At 41.3% G+C, this 23003-nt stretch overlaps 1 protein-coding gene across 3 annotated transcripts in view; it reads right to left on the reverse strand.

The window, feature by feature from the left end:
• Positions 1-1085: 1085 nt before the first annotated feature.
• Positions 1086-23003, reverse strand: part of LOC310846366 (FRAS1-related extracellular matrix protein 1-like) — a 115605-nt gene continuing 93687 nt past the window's right edge. Inside the window, exons 31-38 of one of the 3 annotated variants that reach the window (XM_083742732.1) lie at positions 20926-21075; positions 18398-18690; positions 15726-15905; positions 12656-12771; positions 8855-8940; positions 5817-7548; positions 5606-5770; positions 1086-5255 (exon numbers count right to left, since the gene is read on the reverse strand). In XM_083742732.1, the coding sequence (XP_083598858.1) occupies positions 7304-7548; positions 8855-8940; positions 12656-12771; positions 15726-15905; positions 18398-18690; positions 20926-21075 (1070 nt within the window). In that variant the 3' untranslated portion in view covers positions 1086-5255; positions 5606-5770; positions 5817-7303. Of the gene's footprint in view, positions 5256-5605; positions 5771-5816; positions 7549-8854; positions 8941-10202; positions 12772-15725; positions 15906-16614; positions 16858-18397; positions 18691-20925; positions 21076-23003 lie in introns of those variants that run through there. The other 2 variants (XM_083742733.1, XM_083742734.1) reach the window with 2 other exon arrangements.

Here is a 23003-nt window from a genome sequence, read left to right on the forward strand (position 1 = left end):
CATTCTCTGGGCCGTATGCACATTCTCCAGTCAGAATGCATAGTCTCCAAGAAACATGTCACTACCACCCTATTTCTAGGCATGGGTGTATTTCACTTCAATTACAAATTTTATAATTTTCTTTTAAATACTCCATTGGAATGGCAGTGCTGGATAATTAGTTTAAAGTGTAGACCCATCTCATTGCATGGACAATTTTGCCACACAGAGATATGTTGAGAACTTTTAAGCCATTGGCCCAACTCAGTTGACTCACAAGGCAGAATTTAGGAGTGCATCTTCAAATCATGATATGAACCCATTAGAGGCAAATGGCAGTATCAGGCATGGATCTGTTTTGCAAAAGCTTCAGGCAACATCATTCCAGGACACCAATGCCCTTATATTAGAAAGGAAACGGATAACAGGAGCCCCCTTGCTGCTTTGTTCCCCTGTAGTTTTCATGGCTATTAGCAACCAAACACCATGTTTAGGAAACTTGGCATTCCTGCCAGGCTGCATGTCAAGGAGAATCAGAATTTTCATATCATCATCGCAGCATGGATTTTCCTTCTCCCAAACTACTGTAATTTTTAACCTCACAAGTTTAAGATTGTACCTTAACATTTGTGGGAAACAGATGGCTCCTGCAAGCTGCCAACCTGTTGTTTAGAAAGCCTCTTCCAAGAATTGTTTTCTACCCAGAGTCGCTTAGCATAATTAACCTTTCATGTGATTTAATAAACAGGAACAAACATTTGCCATATCATATTAATAAAGAGAGCCACTTAAGGACACACAGAGTTGTTCTTTAAGTCCAAAGAATGCCTTAATTCCTTTATATTTCTTTTCACAGCATAAAAAAAATAATGTTCAAGACACAGGTCACCAATTAATGTTGCAAATGCTTCCAGCACTAATGGATGTGCAAAGGAAAAAATACAAACACAAAACATTCTTTTGCTGAAAAAATAAATTGGGTCTGTCTCAAGGCAACAGTAGATATTATTGTGGCTTAATTAACAGGGATTTGGACTTCTGTACAGCAAGCTTATTCACACCATAACTTGACACTGTATAAAAGCAGAGACCAAAGCAACACTGCATTATCTTGATGTGAAGAACATTTATTATATAAGGCAGCAGGAAAGCATATCACTGAGTCTGATGCGATGAAGTGCAAAAGTGTGGCAAATAGCTTCTCACAGGAAAGTAACACAGAGCATCAGGTGGGAAAATATGTGTTGTGCAAGCATGGCTACCATTAATAGAAAGGAAGAAAGGTTGTGTAGACCATTGTTCCTTGACCTTGGGTCTCCCAGATGCTGTTAGACGATAATGGCTGCTTACCCAGTCTTTGGGTAGGTGGCAGTTGCAGCCCCTCATGGCAGGCCCTTGGCTCCACAGAACAAAATGGCTCTCCATTGTGTGATCAGCTGCTGGAGAATTCCCCCAACTGGCCGCAAAGGAGGGCACAATAGCCAGCCAGCCCATAGTTTTGAATCAGCCAATCAGGTAGCCAGAGGACCTGGCTGTGCCTGAGTTCGGGATTGTTGGACTACAACACCCATGACTAGTTTAGCCAATGGTCAGGAATGATGGGACGTATAGTCAAACAACATCTGGACACCCAAGGTTGAAGAACCCTGAGTTAGACTACAAGTATACAGTTAATACAGCAAGTGCAACTAGTGTAATAGAAGTGTCGTGTAACATCCATTATTAGTGAAATACAGCCTAGGCTTTCTAGAGCCCTTTTTAATGTTAACTTTTGTATTTGATATTCTCATGGTTGATGTATTTATTATATTGGACACCTCTAAGAATATTCTCATTTTTATGTTACTACCAATGTGCATTTTGCTGAGGGCCTATATGCCTATTTAATTATAATTCTCTTAAAATAGGGTGTTTAAAAAATAAAAATAGATTGAGGGGTAAAAAAAATTACATGGTGACAGTGCTGGGGCCATCAAGGGAATATGTTCCATTTTACATCCTTCCCACCACTACCATTTTTATGTCTCATATATTTCTAAGTGAAAATAATAGAGCCTTGTAGTACTTTGACCTTTTAAATATTCGGAAACTTTACTGACTGGTCATTTCTGTGTGAGGTTGGGGGGACTGTACATATATCAGAGTGATGGGCACTGTTGATAGATGTTAAGTGCAATGTATTATTATTATTTTATGATTTCACTAATGAAAGGAAAGAACCATGAGAAGATTTCCTTTCAGAGGGTGGCAGGAAAGAAAATTATGAAAGTGAATGAAATGTAGCAAGGGAGATTAAAATGTAATAGTCTAAACCTGTTCGGTAGAGTTTTCGCTCTGGGCTATAACACCAAGATCATTCTGCCAAATTGAAACCGTGAAGGATATGGATGTTTGGTTTACATGACTGTCAGTCAAAAATGAATTCCCCTCCTACAACACATTCAGAACTCTCCCTTTAATAATGCATGCTCCTCATGCATGCCATCCATTAGTGTGATTATGAATATGGGATATTAATGATTCTTTTATAATGCTGATGGGATTAGCAGCCTGAGGTACACAGGCTTTGTGGTACTCTTGCCACCGGGAGCAAATGATGAGCTTCCAAAATTACAACTACATCCCTGGAGCCATGATGCATTTTGCAAGATGCACAGGACAGGGCGCACCTGAATTCTTAATATCTTAAATGACTTCTTAAAAAAAATTAGGCCAGATAGGACTGTCCAGATGTTGCTGGACTGAAATGTCTATCATCCCTGACCACTGGGTATATTTGCTGGGGCTCAACCCTATATCTACAGGTTCCCCAATTCCCGGTATTAGGTGAATTCATGGAAGGTGAATCTGTCAAAAGCTGTTAGACAGGAAGCAAAAGTGGAACGTCATTTCCACCACACTGTACCTGTACAATTCCCAGACGTATTTGGCTGACCACTGTTGAAAACAGTATGCCAGGCATAGGCAAACTCGGCCCTCCAGATGTTTTGGGACTACAACTCCCATCATCCCTAACTAACAGGACCAGTGGTCAGGGGTGATGAGAATTGGAGCCTCTAAACATCTGGAGGGCTGAGTTTGCCTATGCTGTCAGTATGCAGAGCTAGATGAACTATTGGTCTGACCTAACAGCCCCGTACATTCTCATGCAAATAACCTAAATGGAGAATATTTAACCCAGGGTTCACATTGCAATTTAGTTGTCAACAGGTGTCATTTCATATGTCTGTGTTCATTTTTAAAGATTGATAAATACATCAACATAATCCTACCAGATAAATTATCTGATATACCTTGGGGACTCAGAAATCTGGAAGCAGATTCAGCTTTACAGGATCCACTTACCTGATAAACAGTTTAGTAAGAATTCTCATTCATTGGAGATGATAAATATGTTAAAATACTATATTCTTTCCTATCAGACCCTGTAGAAGTACTGCAAATTAAATAGTCATTCATGTGTAAAGAAGAATCACATTGCATCGCCAAAGATAATATAGCATCCAATTCACATGATATGATTCACGCTGGCCAGCATAAATGCAAAATAAGCATTACACTCAACTCCTCCTGAGCTGATTGTGGGCCTGTAAATTTTCAACATGCAGTAAAGAACAAATAGGGATTTGCAACCCATGTTGCTAATGAATGTGAGCACAAATCTGGACTCTGATTATTGCTTCAGTGCCACAGATCTGAAAAAATACATATGTATATATGCATATGTATGCATATGTATGCATATTGAATGTGATCCTATCCATACTGTATTTAGCATTTTTTAGGTTTAGAGGTGCATTTCAGCATCCAGTGCTCAAATCAATGGTTGTTTCTTGTTTTCTTTACCATATAACTTTCAAGTTAACTTTACAGAGATGTGCGGTATACAAGAGTGTTACCCACATTTTCTTCCCTGGTTCTTGTACATAGTGGTACCTCTTACATCTCCCCTATGGTGAAATTCATGAGTTCTAACCCACATCATATGCATACCTCTGATTTACATTTTAGAGTAGCCATTTTCAGGCTAAGCCTCATGAACCTAGAACATGTGAAGAAACTGAATCTGAATATGTTTTGTTTCAAAGACCACCTTGGCAGTTCCTCCCCTCCAAATTATGTTATAGAAAGTGGAGTCGTCTTCCTAGCATGAGTAGACACAAGTAATTTGATGCAGTTATTTAATAGTTGCAGGATTGGACTTTTTTCAGCTTCAAAACTGCAATTCAACAAGATGAAAAGTCCCACAAAGTAATAATAGAGATGATATGTTAATTTTACTGTATCTTCTGGTGATTTGCAGCTTTAAGGGGGGGGGGCAATTTCAACTCTTATATAAATTTCTATCTGAGGGGCTTTACATTGCATATTGTATTACCAGAATAGGCAGTTAACAGCACATCTGCTGGTAAGTATAAAATTGACACCACATCTGTCTACTGGTAAGTGTATAACATGTTGAATAGAATTGTATAACATACTGAATAGAATTAAATTGTCTTCACAGTCCATAGCTATGAAATTGAATTTAAATGTATGGTGCATTGGCCAAATATATGTGGTGAATTCATTACTGATTTTCAAATTTCCATTATTTTATCATTGTAGTTTGCTAAAGTCACTATCACCTATCTCACTAATAACTGAATCTGAGATCAAGTAGCTTTGCCTGTTTCATATGTTATATGGCCCTTTCAGCCATATAATTGGTATCACAGAACCCATTAAAAGGACTGCCATAAATCGTTCATTCAGTTTGAATGTTGCTCTAATTTTTGCAGGTAGGCCAGAGGGACTGAACCCTACTACAGACATGGCTGCCCTTGAAGGCAAATCCAGGGCCCTCTGTTCACTACCGCCCGCATAAGATAAATTGTAGCCCCTCCTTTAAATAGGAAAAACCCCAGAGAGATTAATTTGGGGACGCCATGGGGGTTGGAGCTGAACTTGCAAACTCCCCCTTGTGACCCCAGTGCCAAAGGCAGGTTCCCCCCACCAATGCAATACAATGTGTGATAGATTAAAGGTTATTTACTTTGTCCCACTGAAATGATTGGAAGCCCACTAAGAGCAAAACCTGTTTTCATAACCTCATAATCTCATAGCCTAATTCCTTTTATCTCATGACCTGCCCTGAGTTTCATTTCTTATCGATGATAAAGGGCAGAACAATCCACTACCTCAGTATATGCAGATATGCAGGGAAAGGGTGCTAGTTCTGGGTAACATTGAGTACCCCAGGAAAAAAGCACTGCAGTTATGTATATAATAGTCAGCTATAAAGCATTATTCCAGGGACGTGGGTGGCGCTGTGGGTTAAACCACAGAGCCTAGGACTTGCCGATCAGAAGGTCAGCGGTTCTAATCCCTGCAACGGGGTGAGCTCCCGTTGCTAGGTCCCTGCTCCTGCCAACCTAGCAGTTTGAAAGCACATCAAAGTGCAAGTAGATAAAGAGGTACCGCTCTGGCGTTTCCGTGCGCTCCTCTGGTTCGCCAGAAGTGGCTTAGTCATGCTGGCCACATGACCCGGAAGCTGTATGCCAGCTCCCTCGGCCAATAATGCGAGGTGAGTGCCGCAACCCCAGAGTCGGCCACGACTGGACCTAATGGTCAGGGGTCCCTTTACCTTTATAAAGCATTATTGGGTGCTGTTTCAATTTTGATCCTCAGCCTATTTCAAAGTTGATTTGCAGTTAAATTTCAGGTGTCTTAAATGTTAGCAGTTTGCATTTCCATGTATCAGGAGCCAATAATATGGAAGCTGACACTATGATCAAATTGCACTCAGGTCCTGCCTATAGGCTTCCCATAGGCATCTGATTGGTCACTGTGAGAACAGGATGCTGGACTTTGGTCTTTGGTCTGATCCAGCACGGCTCTTATGTTCTTATGGTATTTTGAAGCCCTAAAATCTCACTAAATATGCCTATTTATTAAAAGGAAAGAATGCCATACGACCAATTGAAATTGAAATTAAACTGAGATCCTTGCCTCTGATACTTGTGTGTTTGGGATGCGGCAGGCAGTCTTGTGTTTATTTTTTTTAATTACCAAATTGCAAAGTCTGGGATTTCACCTTCAGCAAGACACAGACTGAGCTTTGAGCTCCTGTCTGAGACCTTTGTGTTGCCCTTGAGTTTTATTCCTTGGAATCTAATGGTGCACTAGCAAATCCTGATAATTGGTTTAGGATTAAAATGCAGAGCCCCACCACTCTTATGATTAACCAGAAGCCAAACTGCTTGTGTACAATGCTGACTTCCAACGAGAAAGAAAAATAATTTATGTAAAGGGAGGTCTTGCCTTCCTGCATTAATCTATGGTTAGAACCAGAGAAGGTAGACAGGAAGGTAATGTTTTTAGAGAGAAACCAAGCCATTTCTGGAGCAACAAGGTGCAGGATAATATAAACCCATTTGTGGTGCTTGGGACCTTGTGATGTTGATCTGTTATACTTTATTTGGTATGGAAATTTGTTCTGCACTGTTCCATTCTAGATATCCCTTTTACTTTAGTTGGCATTTCTATTTCAAATAAGTATATAAAAAGACAGCCTATGCACATATTAGGTTTGTAAAAAATGGGGGGGGGGGTTATACATACTATGAGACTCTTGAATAGCTATGGTCCCAGAACACATTCACAGTGTTTGTGGCTGTAGACTGTTTCACAGGTTATGATAAAAGCAAGGGATTGGAGGTGTGGTCAGAAGACATGGCTGCGCAAGATCTTATTCCCCCTTCTATGCATGTTTCATGGAAATATAAACCACCAAGCTAACAGTTATCCAAAATAGCAGGTAAACCTCGAGGCTAATACTTAACTAAAATATTAGTTTCAGTATTTCCCATTCTTAACTTATGAACATTTTTTTCTTTTATATTTGAATAGCATTATTTTTTCTGTCCTGTGGCTTCATGCTCTTCTGTTTCACTGAAGCATGAATATCAGCATAACTTTCATTTTTTTATGAGATACGGCCACCAGCAAGACTAATACTAAGCCTAATTTCTGGCCCACTGCTATCTGGATCTACACAGATGTAAACGGATGTTCTCAAAAACAAAGAAACACAAAACAACCCTTTCCAATACTGCTCATTGCAAAGATGTTTGCTGTCTTCAGCAACTTGTAAATCTTTGAATATGCAGAATCTGGCGAGAAATGAGTACTGATGTACTGAGAATCTTTACGTTTCTCCTTTGAGATGTTTTCCAAAGCAGTTTTACAATGAGTGTCTTGCATGACTTCATGGCTAGAATTTGTTGTAGCCTTGTTTCTCCTCATCTCCTGGTAATAATCTTGTGCAATTTTCTTGCCAACTTTACCTAAGAGCTAAACCATTTTTTGTATTTTCGAGAGAAGTGTCAGTTAATGAAGGAAGGGAACAAATATATCTTCCTTTCAGCCTTTGTCTGCATAGCCTTGCAACCCATTTCTTCTGCTTTTTCACAAAAGCACATTTCTGTTCAGCAGTCTTGCTTAGCTCCGGCCCGCTTTTGACGTTATGGAAAGTCACTGGTCGGCCATTACTCCACATCCAGGTGCCCGTTTTACCTTCGTTTAATCCTGAAATTGGAGACCCGGCAATTGTGAAATTCACTGCCTATAAAGCAATGCTACAGGAATTGTATTAAGCCCCATCAATACAATTATTCATAGGACAGACTCTTTGATTTCAGCATTCTTTTACCCAACAGCAGATGCAAATGACCTGCTGGTGGCAGATTCATGCTTCCAAAAAATAGGTCAACTTTAGTTAGGAAAAGAAATGAAATCTAGCTCAGAAGCAGAGCTCAAGCCTTACATGTATAAGGTCAAAGGTCAAAACCTGGCCCTTCCAGTTAAAACGATCTCAGATAACAGGACTGTCAAAGATTCTCTGCCTGAAATGATGGAACTATTGCCAGTCACAAAAGGGAGGTCTCTGGGCTATATGGAATTGAGCACTGGTCAGATTCAATATAGTAAAGTGTATTTGCATGGCATTCCAAATCACCTCAGTTTGCTGCAATACCGACAGATCAATGGTATACATATCCACCCAGATGGAAGTCCAATTAAAATCAATGGGTAAGTGCATATAGGATTACAGCTGGAATCTTTGGGGAAATCTTGGGCATATACATTTGGGAACAAGTCCTGCTGATACCATGGGATTTAATTCTAAGTAAACATGGATAGGATAAGCCTTAAGAGAAGTTGTAAAGGTAAAGGTAAAGGTACCCCTGCCCGTACGGGCCAGTCTTGACAGACTCTGGGGTTGTGCGCCCATCTCACTCAAGAGGCCGGGGGCCAGCGCTGTCCGGAGACACTTCCGGGTCACGTGGCCAGTGTGACATCGCTGCTCTGGCGAGCCAGAGCCGCACACGGAAACGCCGTTTACCTTCCCGCTGGTAAGCGGTCCCTATTTATCTACTTGCACCCGGAGGTGCTTTCGAACTGCTAGGTTGGCAGGCGCTGGGACCGAGCAGCGGGAGCGCACCCCGCCGCAGGGATTCGAACCGCCGACCTTTCGATCGGCAAGTCCTAGGCGCTGAGGCTTTAACCCACAGCGCCACCTGCGTCCCCTAAGAGAAGTTGAACAGCTGCCAAATCTGAAAGGGAATGAAGTGGCAGGTTTAGCCGGGGAGATTCCCCCCCCCTTTTGATTAGTTGTGAAATCAAAACACCCTGCTTCTGTACAAAGATTCAATAAAGATGTATAAAGTTATTTTGTGACCAAATATGATGGTCTGCTAGATCTGTAGCAAAACCGTCTTTACAGAATGAAACCACAAGTTTCCCATGTCTCAAGTTTTTAGATTTATTGAATGAAGTACAGCAAAGGCATATGCCACGGTATCCTGAATAGGTTGTGTTTTTTTTTACTTACCAATCCAAAATGGCTGCTTATTGGCAAATTTCCAAAGCCATGCCATCTCCCTTGAGGAATGAACACTGGCTAAATGGCCCTGGGACCTGTATATGAGACAACAAAGCATAACAATGATACCCAGTCACTACTGGGTTTGTTTGAGGGTGGGTGAGGAAATCTGTTATCTGTTACATGGGCACTGACAAATGGGAGCTATCATGTCATAGCTTTAAACAAAAGAGAAAACAATAGAAAATATAGGCTTGGGCTGGCACTTCAGTTCATTCAAGGAATGTGTATTGTCTTTTATAGCAGTCATTCAATGTTCTGAAACTATATAAGATTAAATAACCTTAGGTATTTTAGAGCAAAATCGCCAGGTGTGGGATACTAACTTTCAGTGTGATTATTTATGCAATCAAAAGGTACTGTAATGTGTTTTAAGTGGCTGATTGTAGAGAATAACATTTCCAATCCCATCTTCACTCATGTCACAGGAAAGGAAATACAGTGGTGCCTCGCAAGACAAAATTAATTCGTTCCGCCAGTTGCTTCGTCTTGCAATTTTTTCGTCTTGTGGAGCGCGGATTCCCTGGGTATTAACGGCTTTAAGAAAAAGGAAGCAAACCCGCAAGACATTTTCGCCTTGCGAAGCAAGCCCATAGGGAAAGTCGTCTTGCGAAGCAATTCAAGAAATGAAAAACCCTTTCGTCTTGCGCATTTTTCGTCTAGCGAGGCATTCGTCTTGCGAGGTACCACTGTACATTCATCTTGTGCCTTGCCTGTTTGACCTTTGGAGAGCAGAACATTTGTTATTATGGCTTTTTAATAATGAATCTTATTTGCATAACATAACATTCAAATAGGCCTTACTTCTGTAGGAATCATCAGAAGGACAACATATTCTGTAATTCTGAAGGTCACAGATTGTAAAACTTATTCCATAAAAGGTATACTACACATTGTGTAAGTTTTTTGCCCAGTCTTTTAACTTTAATTTGAAAATGCATTTTTCTTACTGGAATTCTAAGGAAGATAATGTGATACACTTTCATAATTTAGAATTGCTGTTGATTTTCTAGTCATCTCCAGTAGACAGACAGACAGATCTGACCACATTATTCCAATTCATAAGAAATATATCTGGCATTGCTGAATCATCTCAACTTTATGGGCAATGCTTCATAGTACAAAAAAACTAACTTTCCCAACCCTCTAATGTAGCATGATAATTCCTGATGCACATAGAATTACAAACTATAACATTGTTCAACTTTAAGCTACTACACTGTACTGTTGCTATTCTAGTGGAGAAAGTGACCCTGAACCTTCCAAACAGGTCCCCCCCCCCCTGTTTTAAATAGTCATTGGAAAAAGGTATTTTGCATTGTTTATATACCGGTATATCATGACAGCAATCATTACCCCGCTTACCTGGGATTAAGCACCATTGAATTTCAACAAGACATACTTCTGAATAGACCTGCTTAGGGTTGCACTGTTCCTGTGAATGCATTTCCCAGCAAAAAAAGAAACCCAAACTGCTTGCTCTTGCTGTTTACTTTTCAATTTAATGTAGACCACATTGCTGTAATTTATCCATCAAGCAATTATGATTAGTCCTTCTCTCCTCTTTAGAAGTCCCCAATTTACTTCATTTATTACTCTTTTTCTTAAGGCATTTTTTTTCTTAAGAGATGGAATAAAGCAGTGTCCAATTGTTGTTGTTTTAAACCTCACATCCTCTCCCTTTCCTGCTTGAATCTAATAAAAAAGTTAAAGCTTCACAGATATTTCTCTTTATGGAAAACATTTGAAGGAAACAAAACAAGAAAAATGTTCTTCAGTTCTTATGAGGTACTGTAAACAACACAACATTCTAACTACGGAAATATACAGTTTCAGGCCTTCATTTGCTTCCAGTTCTTTCCGGGCAATAGATTTGCCAACATATTTTGTTTCAGTTTAGTGGAACTATTTTCATAACTATCCTCAAAGGCTTTCAATGCAAGGTCAGACCAGCCTCATGCTGGAGTGGGGAGTTTATTAACAAGTGTGACTAAACCATTCCCTTGTTGTCCACTTCAATTTCCAGTTTGTCAGCAAGCATGAAAACTACAGACCATAAATGCTCATGGGGTTTTTAACCAGTTACACGGAATATTAGGATGCCTGTTATAGGGCAAAAAGCTCAACACCTTCAGGAAAGTGGATTAAAACAAAGTCAATTAAATAGTGGGCTGCCTTTGGGGGGTGGGACTCATCACATATGGGAAAACAAAATTACTTTGTGTTATTATTTTCATTGCATTGGAAATGGTTTGCTGGGTATGTTTTTAAACTGCACATCACTCTGCTTTTTAAAGCTGTTCTGTGGTTCCTGTGCAATGTTACTGCATTATTGTGGTCTGGAGTGGCACAAGAAAGTGGAACATAAAAACTCTACCAGAAAATTTGCAGTATAAAATTTTACAGGATTTCAGCAAGAAGTTACAGGACACACACTGATTAGAAATGAAGTTGTGTCCTGAATGGGCACAAACAGTTATGAAAGGGGAATCACCTATAACTGCCCCAATACCACAAGCACAAATAATCATGCACACACACAAAACGACATCTGGAGGGGCCCTTATAGGGTATAGGGCAGGCATTCCCAAACTAGGCTCTCTAGCTGTTTTGGGACTACAACTCCCATCATCCCTAGCTAACAGGACCAGTGGTCAGGGATGATGAGAACTGTAGTCCCAAAACAACTGGAGGGCCAAGTTTGGGGGTGCCCGGTATAGGGCGACATATAAATTCAATAAATAAAATAAGAATGTGTTAAACCTGAATTTTAATCAAATGGTGTTACTGTTCCTAGGCAGATATACCAATACGATTTTCAATCAGATTTCTTTGTTTCCTTTCAGCAGCAACACAGAAACACTGCTTAACAGTAGGCCATACTAATTGTCCAACTAGACCACTTTTACCTATTCTCTCCAGGGTCTCAGGAATACGAATGAAGCCATAATCTTCCTGCTTTGAAAGCATGTATTCCACTATAGACTTATGTGGTGAAAGAAAGCAGTACTTTTGGTGGCCCTGTTGTATTTGATTGATTCCTTTGGAAATCCCAACATTCCGACCCATTCTGTCCCTCTGTTAGATATCAGCAAACATACTCTAAAATAGTATCTACCTCTTCAATAGGGTTTTGAGCCCACATTTTTGTTTTGTACTCACATGGGTCCCATGTTATGATGCCCAAAAATTATTTTGTTCCTCCTAAGTTTTCTTCAAGTATTCATATTTGTTAAAAATACTAACGATGACTTATTATTGACTTTCTCCATAGGTTCACTGCTATAATATTATGATGCAAAAGCTCTACTCCACCCATACAGTGGTACCTCAGTTTTTGAACTTCTCCGTTGACGAAATGCTTGGTTTTCAAACAAGTCAAACATGCCACATGGCCTCTGTATTGAGTTTTCCCTTTTGAGGCTTCCATATTGAGTTTTTGGCTTTCAAACGTTTCAGAACTCGAATGGTCTTCCGGAACGGATTACGTTCGAAAATGGAGGTACCACTGTATATAATTCTCTGAGGCCAAATGTTTTTGTAACCACTCCTACTCAAGACTTCCAAACATGTTCTTTAAATAGAATTTTTTTTGTGTGTGTGTGAGGGATGCCAACTATTGCAGCCCTCATTGCAGCCCTGAGTCCAAAAAAGATCTGTCACCATTGGTGCTCCAATCCATTCACAGATGGCCAAACCTCAACAAATGAGTGATCAGTGACAACCATTTTCTTTTGACGATTCCCATACCATTTCCTGCAGGCTTTTTCAGCACTGTCCCAGGATGCATTTCTAATGGAGCTCAAAATGTAGCAGTGCTTGTCTCTGAGCGTCCAACTGGAAGGGCACTTCCTGGATTTCGTTCTCTAAGAAGGGGGAAATAGACCCAAAACAGTATGATTATACATCGCTGATGAACTTCATGCCTGATCTCTTTCCCACAAAAAAATACCCTTGCTCTTTTGAGGAGCATAAATGGGCACATATGGCTTCTCAGATTATGCTTCCCATTTCATGCCTCTTAAGATAGGTATGGAAGCAGTTTACAGACGTGTGAAAAGTACAAGTTGGCTGGCATGTCTAAGTGAGAAATAAAGATGCAACATTTAGATGTGCATGTGCATAAGGAGAGACAGCACATTGAAATGTTTTATTTTCATTCATTTATAAACATATTTATAAACCACTTTTCATAAAAGAAAAATAGAGTGGTTTACAAGAATCATACAAAGAATAATAACAATAAAAAAGCATATGGGTGGGTAGCTGAGTAGATAGATACAACAGGATAGGCAAACATCTACTGAGGTGTTGGCTGGGTGCATCACTGCAAGTAACCTGTCCTTATCATCAGGTCACATTAACTGGAGCTGGTCCCACAACACTGGGCTTAACATTGCATTGGATACCTCAACTGGCACTGCTGCAGTAGCAGTGTCTAAGTCACTGTAGAGCCAACTAACCTCATCCTCAAATCATTTAGCTATTTGGTTACCATGTACTCCAGAGGTCAGGAATAACCAGTCTCTGGACTGTAGGGAACAACTTTGCTGGGCAGTTCCTCAAGGATGCAACTGAGACAGTGAAGTAGGTAAATGTAAAGGGACCACTGACCATTAGGTCCAGTCGTGGCCGACTCTGGGGTTGAGGTGCTCATCTCACTTTACTGGCCGAGGGAGCCGGCATACAGCTTCCAGGTCATGTGGCCAGCATGACAAAGCCGCTTCTGGCGAACCAGAGCAGTGCACGTAAACGCCGTTTACCTTCCCGCCGGAGCAGTACCTATTTATCTACTTGCACTTTGACATGCTTTCGAACTGCTAGGTTGGCAGGAGCAGGGACCGAGCAACGGGAGCTCACCCCATCACGGGGATTCGAACTGCCGACCTTCTGATCGGCAAGTCCTAGGCTCTGTGGTTTAACCCACAGTGCCACCCACGTCCCTGAAGCAGTGAAGTAGGCTCTCTTTATTTCCCTCACAGCTGTGTGTTAGGCCTGATTATGAGCTTTTCCTGTGAGCCCCTGCATTTTTTCCCTAAAGGGAGAAAAGCAAACAAGGAGGTGATTTTGCAAGGGGGGGCGTTAACAGGGAAAGGATCAAGCACCTCCTGTCCTAACATTGCCGTGATCACATTTTTGGGCTATATTTAAATTAAAAACAGTATGGCTGAGTCGCAGCTCTCCCATGTATTGTCTAGTTTGGTCCATAGTTGCAGGATCCTTTGTGGATTTATTTGAAAGCAGACCCATTAAACTCAGTTGTACTTGCTTCCAAGTGAACATGTGTAGGATTGGGCGGCACAGTTGAAATTCTCATTTGGGCTTAATGATTGCCTAAATCTTATTGAATAAGGAGCCTAACACTGAGCAGAAATGCAGATGTAGTGATGTGATATTTCTTAGCTTTTGGGTTGCAATTGTTCATAAGCATTTGGCGATAAAGATATGGGAAACTTTGGCTTTAATTTGATTCAGTGCTGCTCTCTTCCTCATGAGATTTTGATTTAATAGAGCCATTTATAAGTAGGAATGAGTGAACTGGAGGGTTAAGATTCTTTTAAACCTTAAACAAGCTTTTAAAGTTGTGAAATGGTGTGGATAAAAGCTGCACTCAGTTCTGACAGCTTGTTAAATTTTTATAGTCAGGATACCAGGACTAGAAATCCTAATTAATATCTCATCTCTGTTATAATAGTCAAGCTACATTTTGATCTGATTGGTAGGGAGCTGAGTATGCAATTGTCCAATAATAGCATTTGAGAGGACAAGTTTTCCTTTAGGGAATTGAGGGTAGAAAAGAGGTCTGCCCAGAAGCTGCCTCCCCACCAAAAGAGGAAAAATATCGCTCAAGGACCTATAGCAGGGGTAGCCATTGTGGTGCCCCTCAGATGTTGATGGGCTACAATTTTCATGAACCCCAGCCAGAATGGATTATGATTAGAGATGATGGGATTTGGAGTCTAATAGGACTTGTTGGCTACCCTGACCCCGAGACACCAGGCCTGGATTTGCAGATACCACAGATGTCCACAGAAATGTCAAGTCCAACTGTGTACCACTCATCCCTAACGTGACCTACAAAAAACTCATACAAATGTGCTCTTAGTTGGTCTTTGAAGCAGAACAATGAAGTTGCTAACAAATCCCAAGCAACTCTAGCAAAATCTAGTAGTTAAGAAGGCTACAATTGAAAGTCAACATGATGCAGTCATGTTCAAATGTGGGGACCTGCAAGGCTAAATTTCTGGCCAGCCACAAAGCTCAAAGGTAGCCTCGGGCATGTCACAGGATCTTAAATCTACTTTTGCAAGGACCTATTTTAATTCAAGCCTATACACTATCCAACTAAATGGCAATAAGGAATTGTTTTAAGTTTGCAATAATACAAACATCTGAAGCAGAAGGGAAGTTCCTTATTCCTGTTGCATACTCACACAAGTATTTCTATGAGTGTTATTAAAGTTCAGGGCAGGAGGAACAGGACATGAAATCAGTTCTTGAAGCATTAAATCGATACTGCACCGTAGTTAAAAGAAAACCTTGATTGCGGATTAAAAAGTGGGTTCTGATTAATTGATAATCCATCCTTTGTCTCTAGCAGAGGCAATAAAATTAGTTGGGAGACTCCGAGGCACTACCATCAGATTGCCCTGAAAACATTCTGCTGTGGATTTATAGCCTTTATATAATTTCAAATACAGCAAGGAATATAATGATTTATAATATGCACTGCACTCTAGAGAACATATCTCTCTCCTTCCCTTGTCACCCAGGATTCCATCCCCGCCTGCTGCCGTACAACCTGGGAAGCCAATTCTACCTGCTTTGTACTCGACTGTAATGGGACAGGTTCATTCTTCATGCCCAAATCTCTCTGAGGAAGGTCACTTTGGTGTTGTAGGTGAAAAGGTAAAACAGGCACAGGCTCTCTAGCAGCTGCCCTGACGGCAGATGGCAAGATGAATTGTCCACTAGCTCCTGTTGGTGTAATTCCTTGGTACTGAAAATGATCAAGAAAAAATAAAGAGCAAGTGCATCTCCCTCCCAATCCCCCCCCCCCCCGCTGCCCCCAAGGACAACTCTATGTATATGGGAGCTGAGAATTCTGGATTTCACTTCACCAAGAACTGCTGCTGAACAATTATTGTAAAAGTTTCGGCATGGCCTGGAATTCTGGACCTGGGTTCAGTTTTTGACCCAAGTAGCTTCACTTTTCTGTAGCATTGTGCTACTTATTTTTGCAGGGATATTTCATAAAACTGCGCTTCAGTATATCTGCTATGGGAAATGTAAGTTAAGCACATGCCCCAAAGGCCTGTTGGAGATTATGCATAATAGCCAGAGAATGTAAAAATTCAGTCCATATGGGCACATTCTCCAAGGCCTGTTGAGATTACAGTGGTACCTCAGGTTACATACACTTCAGGTTACATACGCTTCAGGTTACAGACTCCGCTAACCCAGAAATAGTGCTTCAGGTTAAGAACTTTGCTTCAGGAAAAGAACAGAAATCGTGCTCAGGCGGCGCAGCGGCAGCAGGAGGCCCCATTAGCTAAAGTGGTGCTTCAGGTTAAGAACAGTTTCAGGTTAAGAACGGACCTCCGGAACGAATTAAGTACTTAACCCGAGGTGCCACTGTACATATATACTGATGAAGAAATGTGCACATGGATAAACTGCATGTACATTCTCCTTGAGGCGAATGGTGAATGTGCACAATGGCCAATTATGGTGCATATTGAGCACTCAATTTACATCCCCGCCTTACACATGATTGAGGGTTGCTCTTAATCCTTGTTCAGTTCAGTATAGGACCGCCAGAGCTTGCAAGTGTCAAGTGCAAAACTGTTACCTAATCAGTAGGTTTGGAGGGAACGTAATGACTGTGACACATGGGCCCTGGAGACTGGCATTGCTTCAACATTTCAGCTTGTTGCTAGCTTTGAGAAGACCTTGCAGGTGAAAAACATACAAACATTGTACTTTAGGCTGAGCTAGAGGGAGGAGCTCAAACATTTTCAGCACCTCTGAAAAGTGCTGCCCCATTTTGGCAATCTTCCAGGCCATAGGCTGTATTCATAACAAGGCAGCTGCAGCCCTGCTCTGGTCATGACATTATCACAAAGTCTGTTCACAGGAAGGAAAGCATTCTGGTAAAATTGAATTAGCTTACTGGTCACATAGCTGCTGTGGCTAGATAATTTGATTCATGGTGTCATCATGCTAACTACATACAGTGGTACCTCGGATTACATGCGCTTCAGGTTACAGACTCTGCTAACCCAGAAATAGTGCTTCAGGTTAAGAACTTTGCTTCAGGATAAGAACAGAAATCGGGCTCCGGCAGCGCGGCAGCAGCAGGAGGCCCCATTAGCTAAAGTGATGCTTCAGGTTAAGAACAGTTTCAGGTTAAGTACGGACTTCCGGAACAAATTAAGTACTTAACCCGAGGTACCACTGAAATGTCTGGGCTCCGATTGGCTAGGATTGTGTCACATGGAAGAAGGTGTCAGTGACGTAATAGAGCAGGGAAACAAGCAGTGAAAAGCAGTAGAAAAAGAACAAAATGGTGCTTTATGGTACCTCCTCTCCTCCCTGCCGCCTCACTTTCCCTGTTCAAAGAGATAAATGGATGATTTACGAACCTGCAGCCCTGCCTATTCTGATCTTTGGTTTAGTGACATCTCACATAAATGTGAAGCAGCCTCTTGGGCTACAAACATTTTCTTGGGTTGGCATGGCTCTTAATGACATTTTTTAGAATGGCATTAAGAGCATTGGTAAATTTTTAGTCATAAAATGTAATTACTAATCATATATACTTGAGGGAATGGCTCCACTTTGGCAGGTACGTGCAATGGACAACACCGAGTACGTCCTTTTCATTCCGCTCTTTCATTAGCAGATCCTTCCATGTTCCCCCATTACAACTTTTCTAAGTAGTTAATTCACCCAGAAAGGCAATGATATTCATAATTTTATGGCGGCCTATTTTGCAACATCAGCAAGAAAACGGAGTGTTATTAATAGGATATCTTTTCGTTCTTTGCCCTCGTGTAGTAGAGAAGGCTATGTAATAACATTTGTTCCTACTGAAGGATCATTATCCTGGCCGTTTTGCTTCTGAAAAAGAAAAATGTAGAGGAAATGTATTTGGCTCCATTGTTCGCTGGTGTAAATTAAAAGAGGCCCACTTAAATCAATGGGGCTATATCACTTTGGATCTAGCAATCAGGTTTCCAGATTTGTACATTTACTAAAGTAGACTGTGGCTGAAATCCTATTCTCAGTTACCTAGAAGAAAGTCCCACTGAACTGAATGGAGCTTCCATTTGAGTCAGCAGGTATAGGACTGGACTGTAAATAATTCCTGCCCTTCAGCTATTAAAATTCAAGAATACAGACACTATAACTATCCTACAGCTTACTTGCTTCCAGCTTACATAAGTCATTGCTACACTTTGTATATATTTAGATATTAGCTGTACATACCATTGGAGGATTGTGTTGAACTGCTTGATGCTTAGAATCAGCAAGAACTTGGAAATCCATCTTTACATGATCAGGCAGGTGTCCTGCCTGTGGAATATATCCTCTGGCCAAAGAACCATGATGATTATGGGGAAGATTCCTATTGTTCAGATGTTCTTCACGAAGGACACCTGCTCTTTCGCTTGCTTTATGGGAACGGCCGGCAGACAGCAGACTTCCTGAATTGCTACTAGTCCTTTCCAACATCTTTTGAGTGCCTCCATCTTGGGATGTTGTGGAAGAATCACAGTCGCCTAATAATTAATTATGAACAAGGAGGAAAGCAGAGTTTAGAAGCACAAGCGAGCAAAATTAATGACTGAAGGGTTTTGGGTTTTGTGTTACAGGAGAGCTGAACTGTGAAGAAAATGAAAGGCCATGAAGCCTCTGCAAGTGATTTCTTTTCTTTGGATAATAAATTTTAAGAGTGGAAAACTTAGGAGTTGAGACCCCACAACAGCACCCCTTGAGAGGCTGCTACATGGTGGTCTTTGAATCTTTGCAATTCAAGGTCAAAATCTAAAATAAACCACAAATGAGATTAATTTTGCAATCTCAGCTTAATCTTCAGAGAACTCATTTCTGAGAGGGCCCAAAGCCAGATGCTGCAGACAAAAGCCCAAAACAACAGTGCTGCTTTTTGTGCCAGGACAGTGTCTTGCTTTCAAATTCACCACTGCAACGTCAGCTCGGGTTACAATTGTCACTTTAGGAACCTTCAAGGACAGACTGAGAAGGTTGCCGAAGATTAGGATTGAAGGGGTCATGCAAAAAAATCTACATTGTCAAGAGTTTCTTTCTTTTCTTTTCTTTTCTCTTTTTTAAATCAAGCAACGTGAAAGAAATGCATAAATATAAAATCTGGAAGACAACTGAAGAAAGTGGTTCCAGTGTGCACGCAAGAAAGGAATAGGGAAGGGAATCTGTTGGCCACAAGGTGTCACTCTTGACCCAAAATTGGGTCCATCCATGCCTTTGTTTCTGGCAGCTGGAAATTTGGTTTAGCATCAGAATTACCAGGCGCTCTGGGTCTCCTAGAGTAAAACAGTGGGTAGTTCATCTCAGCATGAGAATTTATATATCCAAACATGAAATATACTGCCCGCTTCTTGTCAGTCTGCGTGGCAAACTCTTAAGGCATTACAATTCAGCTAAAGATAATGGTGACCAGCAGCTGAAAGTATAAAAAGGAAGACAGACATTTTAAAGAAAGGTAGCGCTGTCCCAGAACATGTTTTGACCTCAGGCGTCTTGAGAGTCAGAGGCCTGGTGCTGTGTTGCTCTTTCTTCTTGATTCAATTATAAGTGATCTGTATTAACAGAAACACCTGGATCAGCAGCCTTCAAGAAATTTCAGCTGAAAACAAACATATGGGGCCAGAAGGAGGAGGAGAGAGAAGAGGAAGGGAAGTGACTTTAAGGAGGGAACTCAGGTGGTTTGAAGCCAAAGGAGAATAATTGTTACCCGGGCTGTAATTGAAGGTGCAGAGTGCCTCTAGCAGGAAGACTTTTTTATTTTTTTTAAAGAAATTGGAAAATGTCAAGGATTGTTTAAGTAAAAGTTGATTCAGCAGAAGAGCAGCTGCATGAAGAAGGGGAAACTCTAAATGAAGTTTAAGGTTTCAAAATTCTATCACAGCTGTATAAAAGAAGTGAGTTGAGACAGGAACGTGCAAACTTTGGATGGAAAGCTTTTTTAAAAATTCAGTTACAAACTTTCTTTTCTCTCTCCCCTATTTGTTTATTTTATATGCCACTTCTGAGGCAATATGCCTACCAAAGCAAAACAGGTTAAAAAAAACAACACACTACACAAATTAAAATTCACAGCAGTGAAATGGTTTCAAACCAAACAAGTACAAAATGCAAGATACAAGTAGGAACATTCAGTCCAAAGCCCGAGTGAAGAAGAAAAACTGGCAGTGAAAACTCATGCAAAAGCTAGTACAGCTGTTTGTTGCATCACCCCTGGCTACACGTTCAGCAGGTGAATGGTGCATCTGAGGCTGGGGGTGCTTCCCAGGCCCCTGTGGGACAGTGTGAGGAGGGACTTATTTGGGGGGCAGCTCAGAGATCACGGGCAACAGCAATGGCTCCCCAGAGGACTCCCAAGGAGAGGGGAGAGGAGAAGAGGCTGAGGGAACATTCCACAAGGGAGGCTGTTCGAAAAGGGCCTAGAGCCTGCCAGCTCTGCAGGCAAGGGGTGACATAACTGGGCTCCTGAGCCCCACAGGGGTGCTGCAGAAAGAATGGAGTTGGTCAAGGGAGCTGTGGACCCAAGCAGGTTGAGAGGAAATGTGGCCCTCAGGGTGAATGTTTCCCACCTCAATTTATAATAATCTCACTGGCTATCCTGAAAGATGCTGATCAGAGGACTGAAATGAGAAGAAACCCTCAGCACACTAAAGTGGCGCTTGGAAATTTGATGGGCCAGAAACGCAAGGACTTGGTTGGTTCTTCCTGAAGATGTATTCAACAACCTGTCTTACCATCCTTTGGATCGAGAATTTCAACAGTCAGTTCCCTCTTGCGTCCCAGTATTGCATTTTTAGGCTTGTTCAGTGTTATTTTAAACACTTCATTGTTCTCTTCAAGGCCATCATCCTGAAGGAGGATATTCCAGATCTTGAAGGAAACACCTGTCAAAAGCATAAGATCTAAATCTACAAGTCCTATGTTACAGTTGAAAGTAGCTTTTGTATTGTTTTACCATAGGCACATAAGAACTGTCAGAGTCTGCAGCAATACTTCCCAGCCAACTATAGGTTGTGGCTGTAGACACTTGCTCTGTACATGAACTGTTTCCACCAAAAATTGCAGGATTACCACTGTAAATCCTCAACAGAAGAATGCATCAAGTCTAGGAAGTTTCTACCAAAGAGCTATCTCTCTGGTGTCTTCTTTTGCAGGTCTTCAAACAAGGAGTAGCATATGCTGGCTCATTAACAGTACAAGGCCTAGTTCTTCCTCCTTTCACATCCACAAGGCACCTGCTTCCTGCCACATCAACCCCAGCTTTACACAATTAGAAGCCAAAAGTCACAGCTTACTTTCTCATGAAGCAATTATGGACTATTATCTCAATGAATATTAACGGTTTCAGCAACCTTCAAAATCTACAGTGCTAACAGTGATTTGTTTATTTTTCTTACATTTACTAAGGTTAAGCAGACATTTTCCCAATCAGATCATTTTCATATAATCCTGTATTTTGGGTAAAAGTGTTTAGCATGGACTTATGAATGAAGACGCCACAAAGGAGCATCTAACTCAATTCTTATTGGCAGTAACTTGGCAGAAGAGAGCAAGAAGACTTCTGAACATCAAGGGTGCCCAGATTTTTACATTCCACCCCTGCCAGCCCATCCTTGTTCCTTTATCCTGTCCCACAAACACATTTCTACACCTGGAGCTCCAGGATTTTCAGAGCAGGAACCGACCACGTTATGGGAAACAGCATGCAAACCCAGCAGATGATTTTGTGATATATCCTTAAACCCAAGTTCTAATATGCTAGTGCCACAAAGGAGCCTTATAGCCTAATTTTCAAAGCACAATGCTGGCACCAGTCCCACTGAATAGAATCAGGCAAGTACAGCGGGAGCAATTTTAGGATTTCAGGATCCAGATGAAGTTTTATTCCTACCCTGGGCTCCCGTTCAACAAAGTACTTAACCACATGCTTAAGACCTATCAGGATTTTGTAGCACCAAGCACTGCAGAATATATATTCCTTTCCTTGCAGTAAATAGAGAAGAGTAACCTGAATCCTCTAACAATGATGAAATTATATTTGAAAGCAAACTCATTAAGAAAGGTTTTCGGCATTGTTATGGGCAGAGACAAACATCTGAAAGAAAGAGAACTCTAAGGAGGAAGTCTCTCTCCTGCACACCCATATCTGGCAAGAAAAAGGGGTGTATTGCTAAACCAGGGGTAGCCCTTCAAATGTTGCTAGACTACAAATCCCATCGGCATGGCCAATGGTCAAGAATGATGGGGTCTGTAGTTCAATAAATTATGGAAGGCATGATGTTAGCTACTCCTGTACTATGTTCTCACTTTCAGAGTACAACAGTAGTGACCGGTGTGGAGGTGCAAATCTGCAAAACCAGGCTCCCTATACCAGTGACACTGGCTTATGTGGGTGTGAGGCTGAATGCATACACAAGCAGGAGCACCAGATTGGCTCCCTTTGCGCATTCACACAGCCCTACCTCGGCTGCTCCCCTGCTCTCCTCATCAGCATACAGGTAAGCTGCAGCGATACTCGTGTCAGAGAGGCATCTCCACAGTCTTATAAATAAGTGGAATCAGGGGGTGCCAACTTGAATAAAATATGTGGGGCAAGTAAGGTCCCCCACATAATCATTCACACGCACACCATTTGAATGGCAATGTCCATCAACTTTGGGGGGGTCCAGCCCCCTCAAATATTTTATTGGAGGACCAAAGGGACCTCAACCCCTAGGAGTTCGCTCCTATGACTGGAATAGATAAATATATTTCACTGCTGCCATTTTATGTCCATCTAGTGGGTCTGACCCACAGAGATTAATAAGGCATG

This window comes from Podarcis gaigeae (genome assembly GCF_964106915.1).
Source record: "Podarcis gaigeae genome assembly, chromosome: 6".
NCBI lineage: Eukaryota > Metazoa > Chordata > Lepidosauria > Squamata > Lacertidae > Podarcis > Podarcis gaigeae.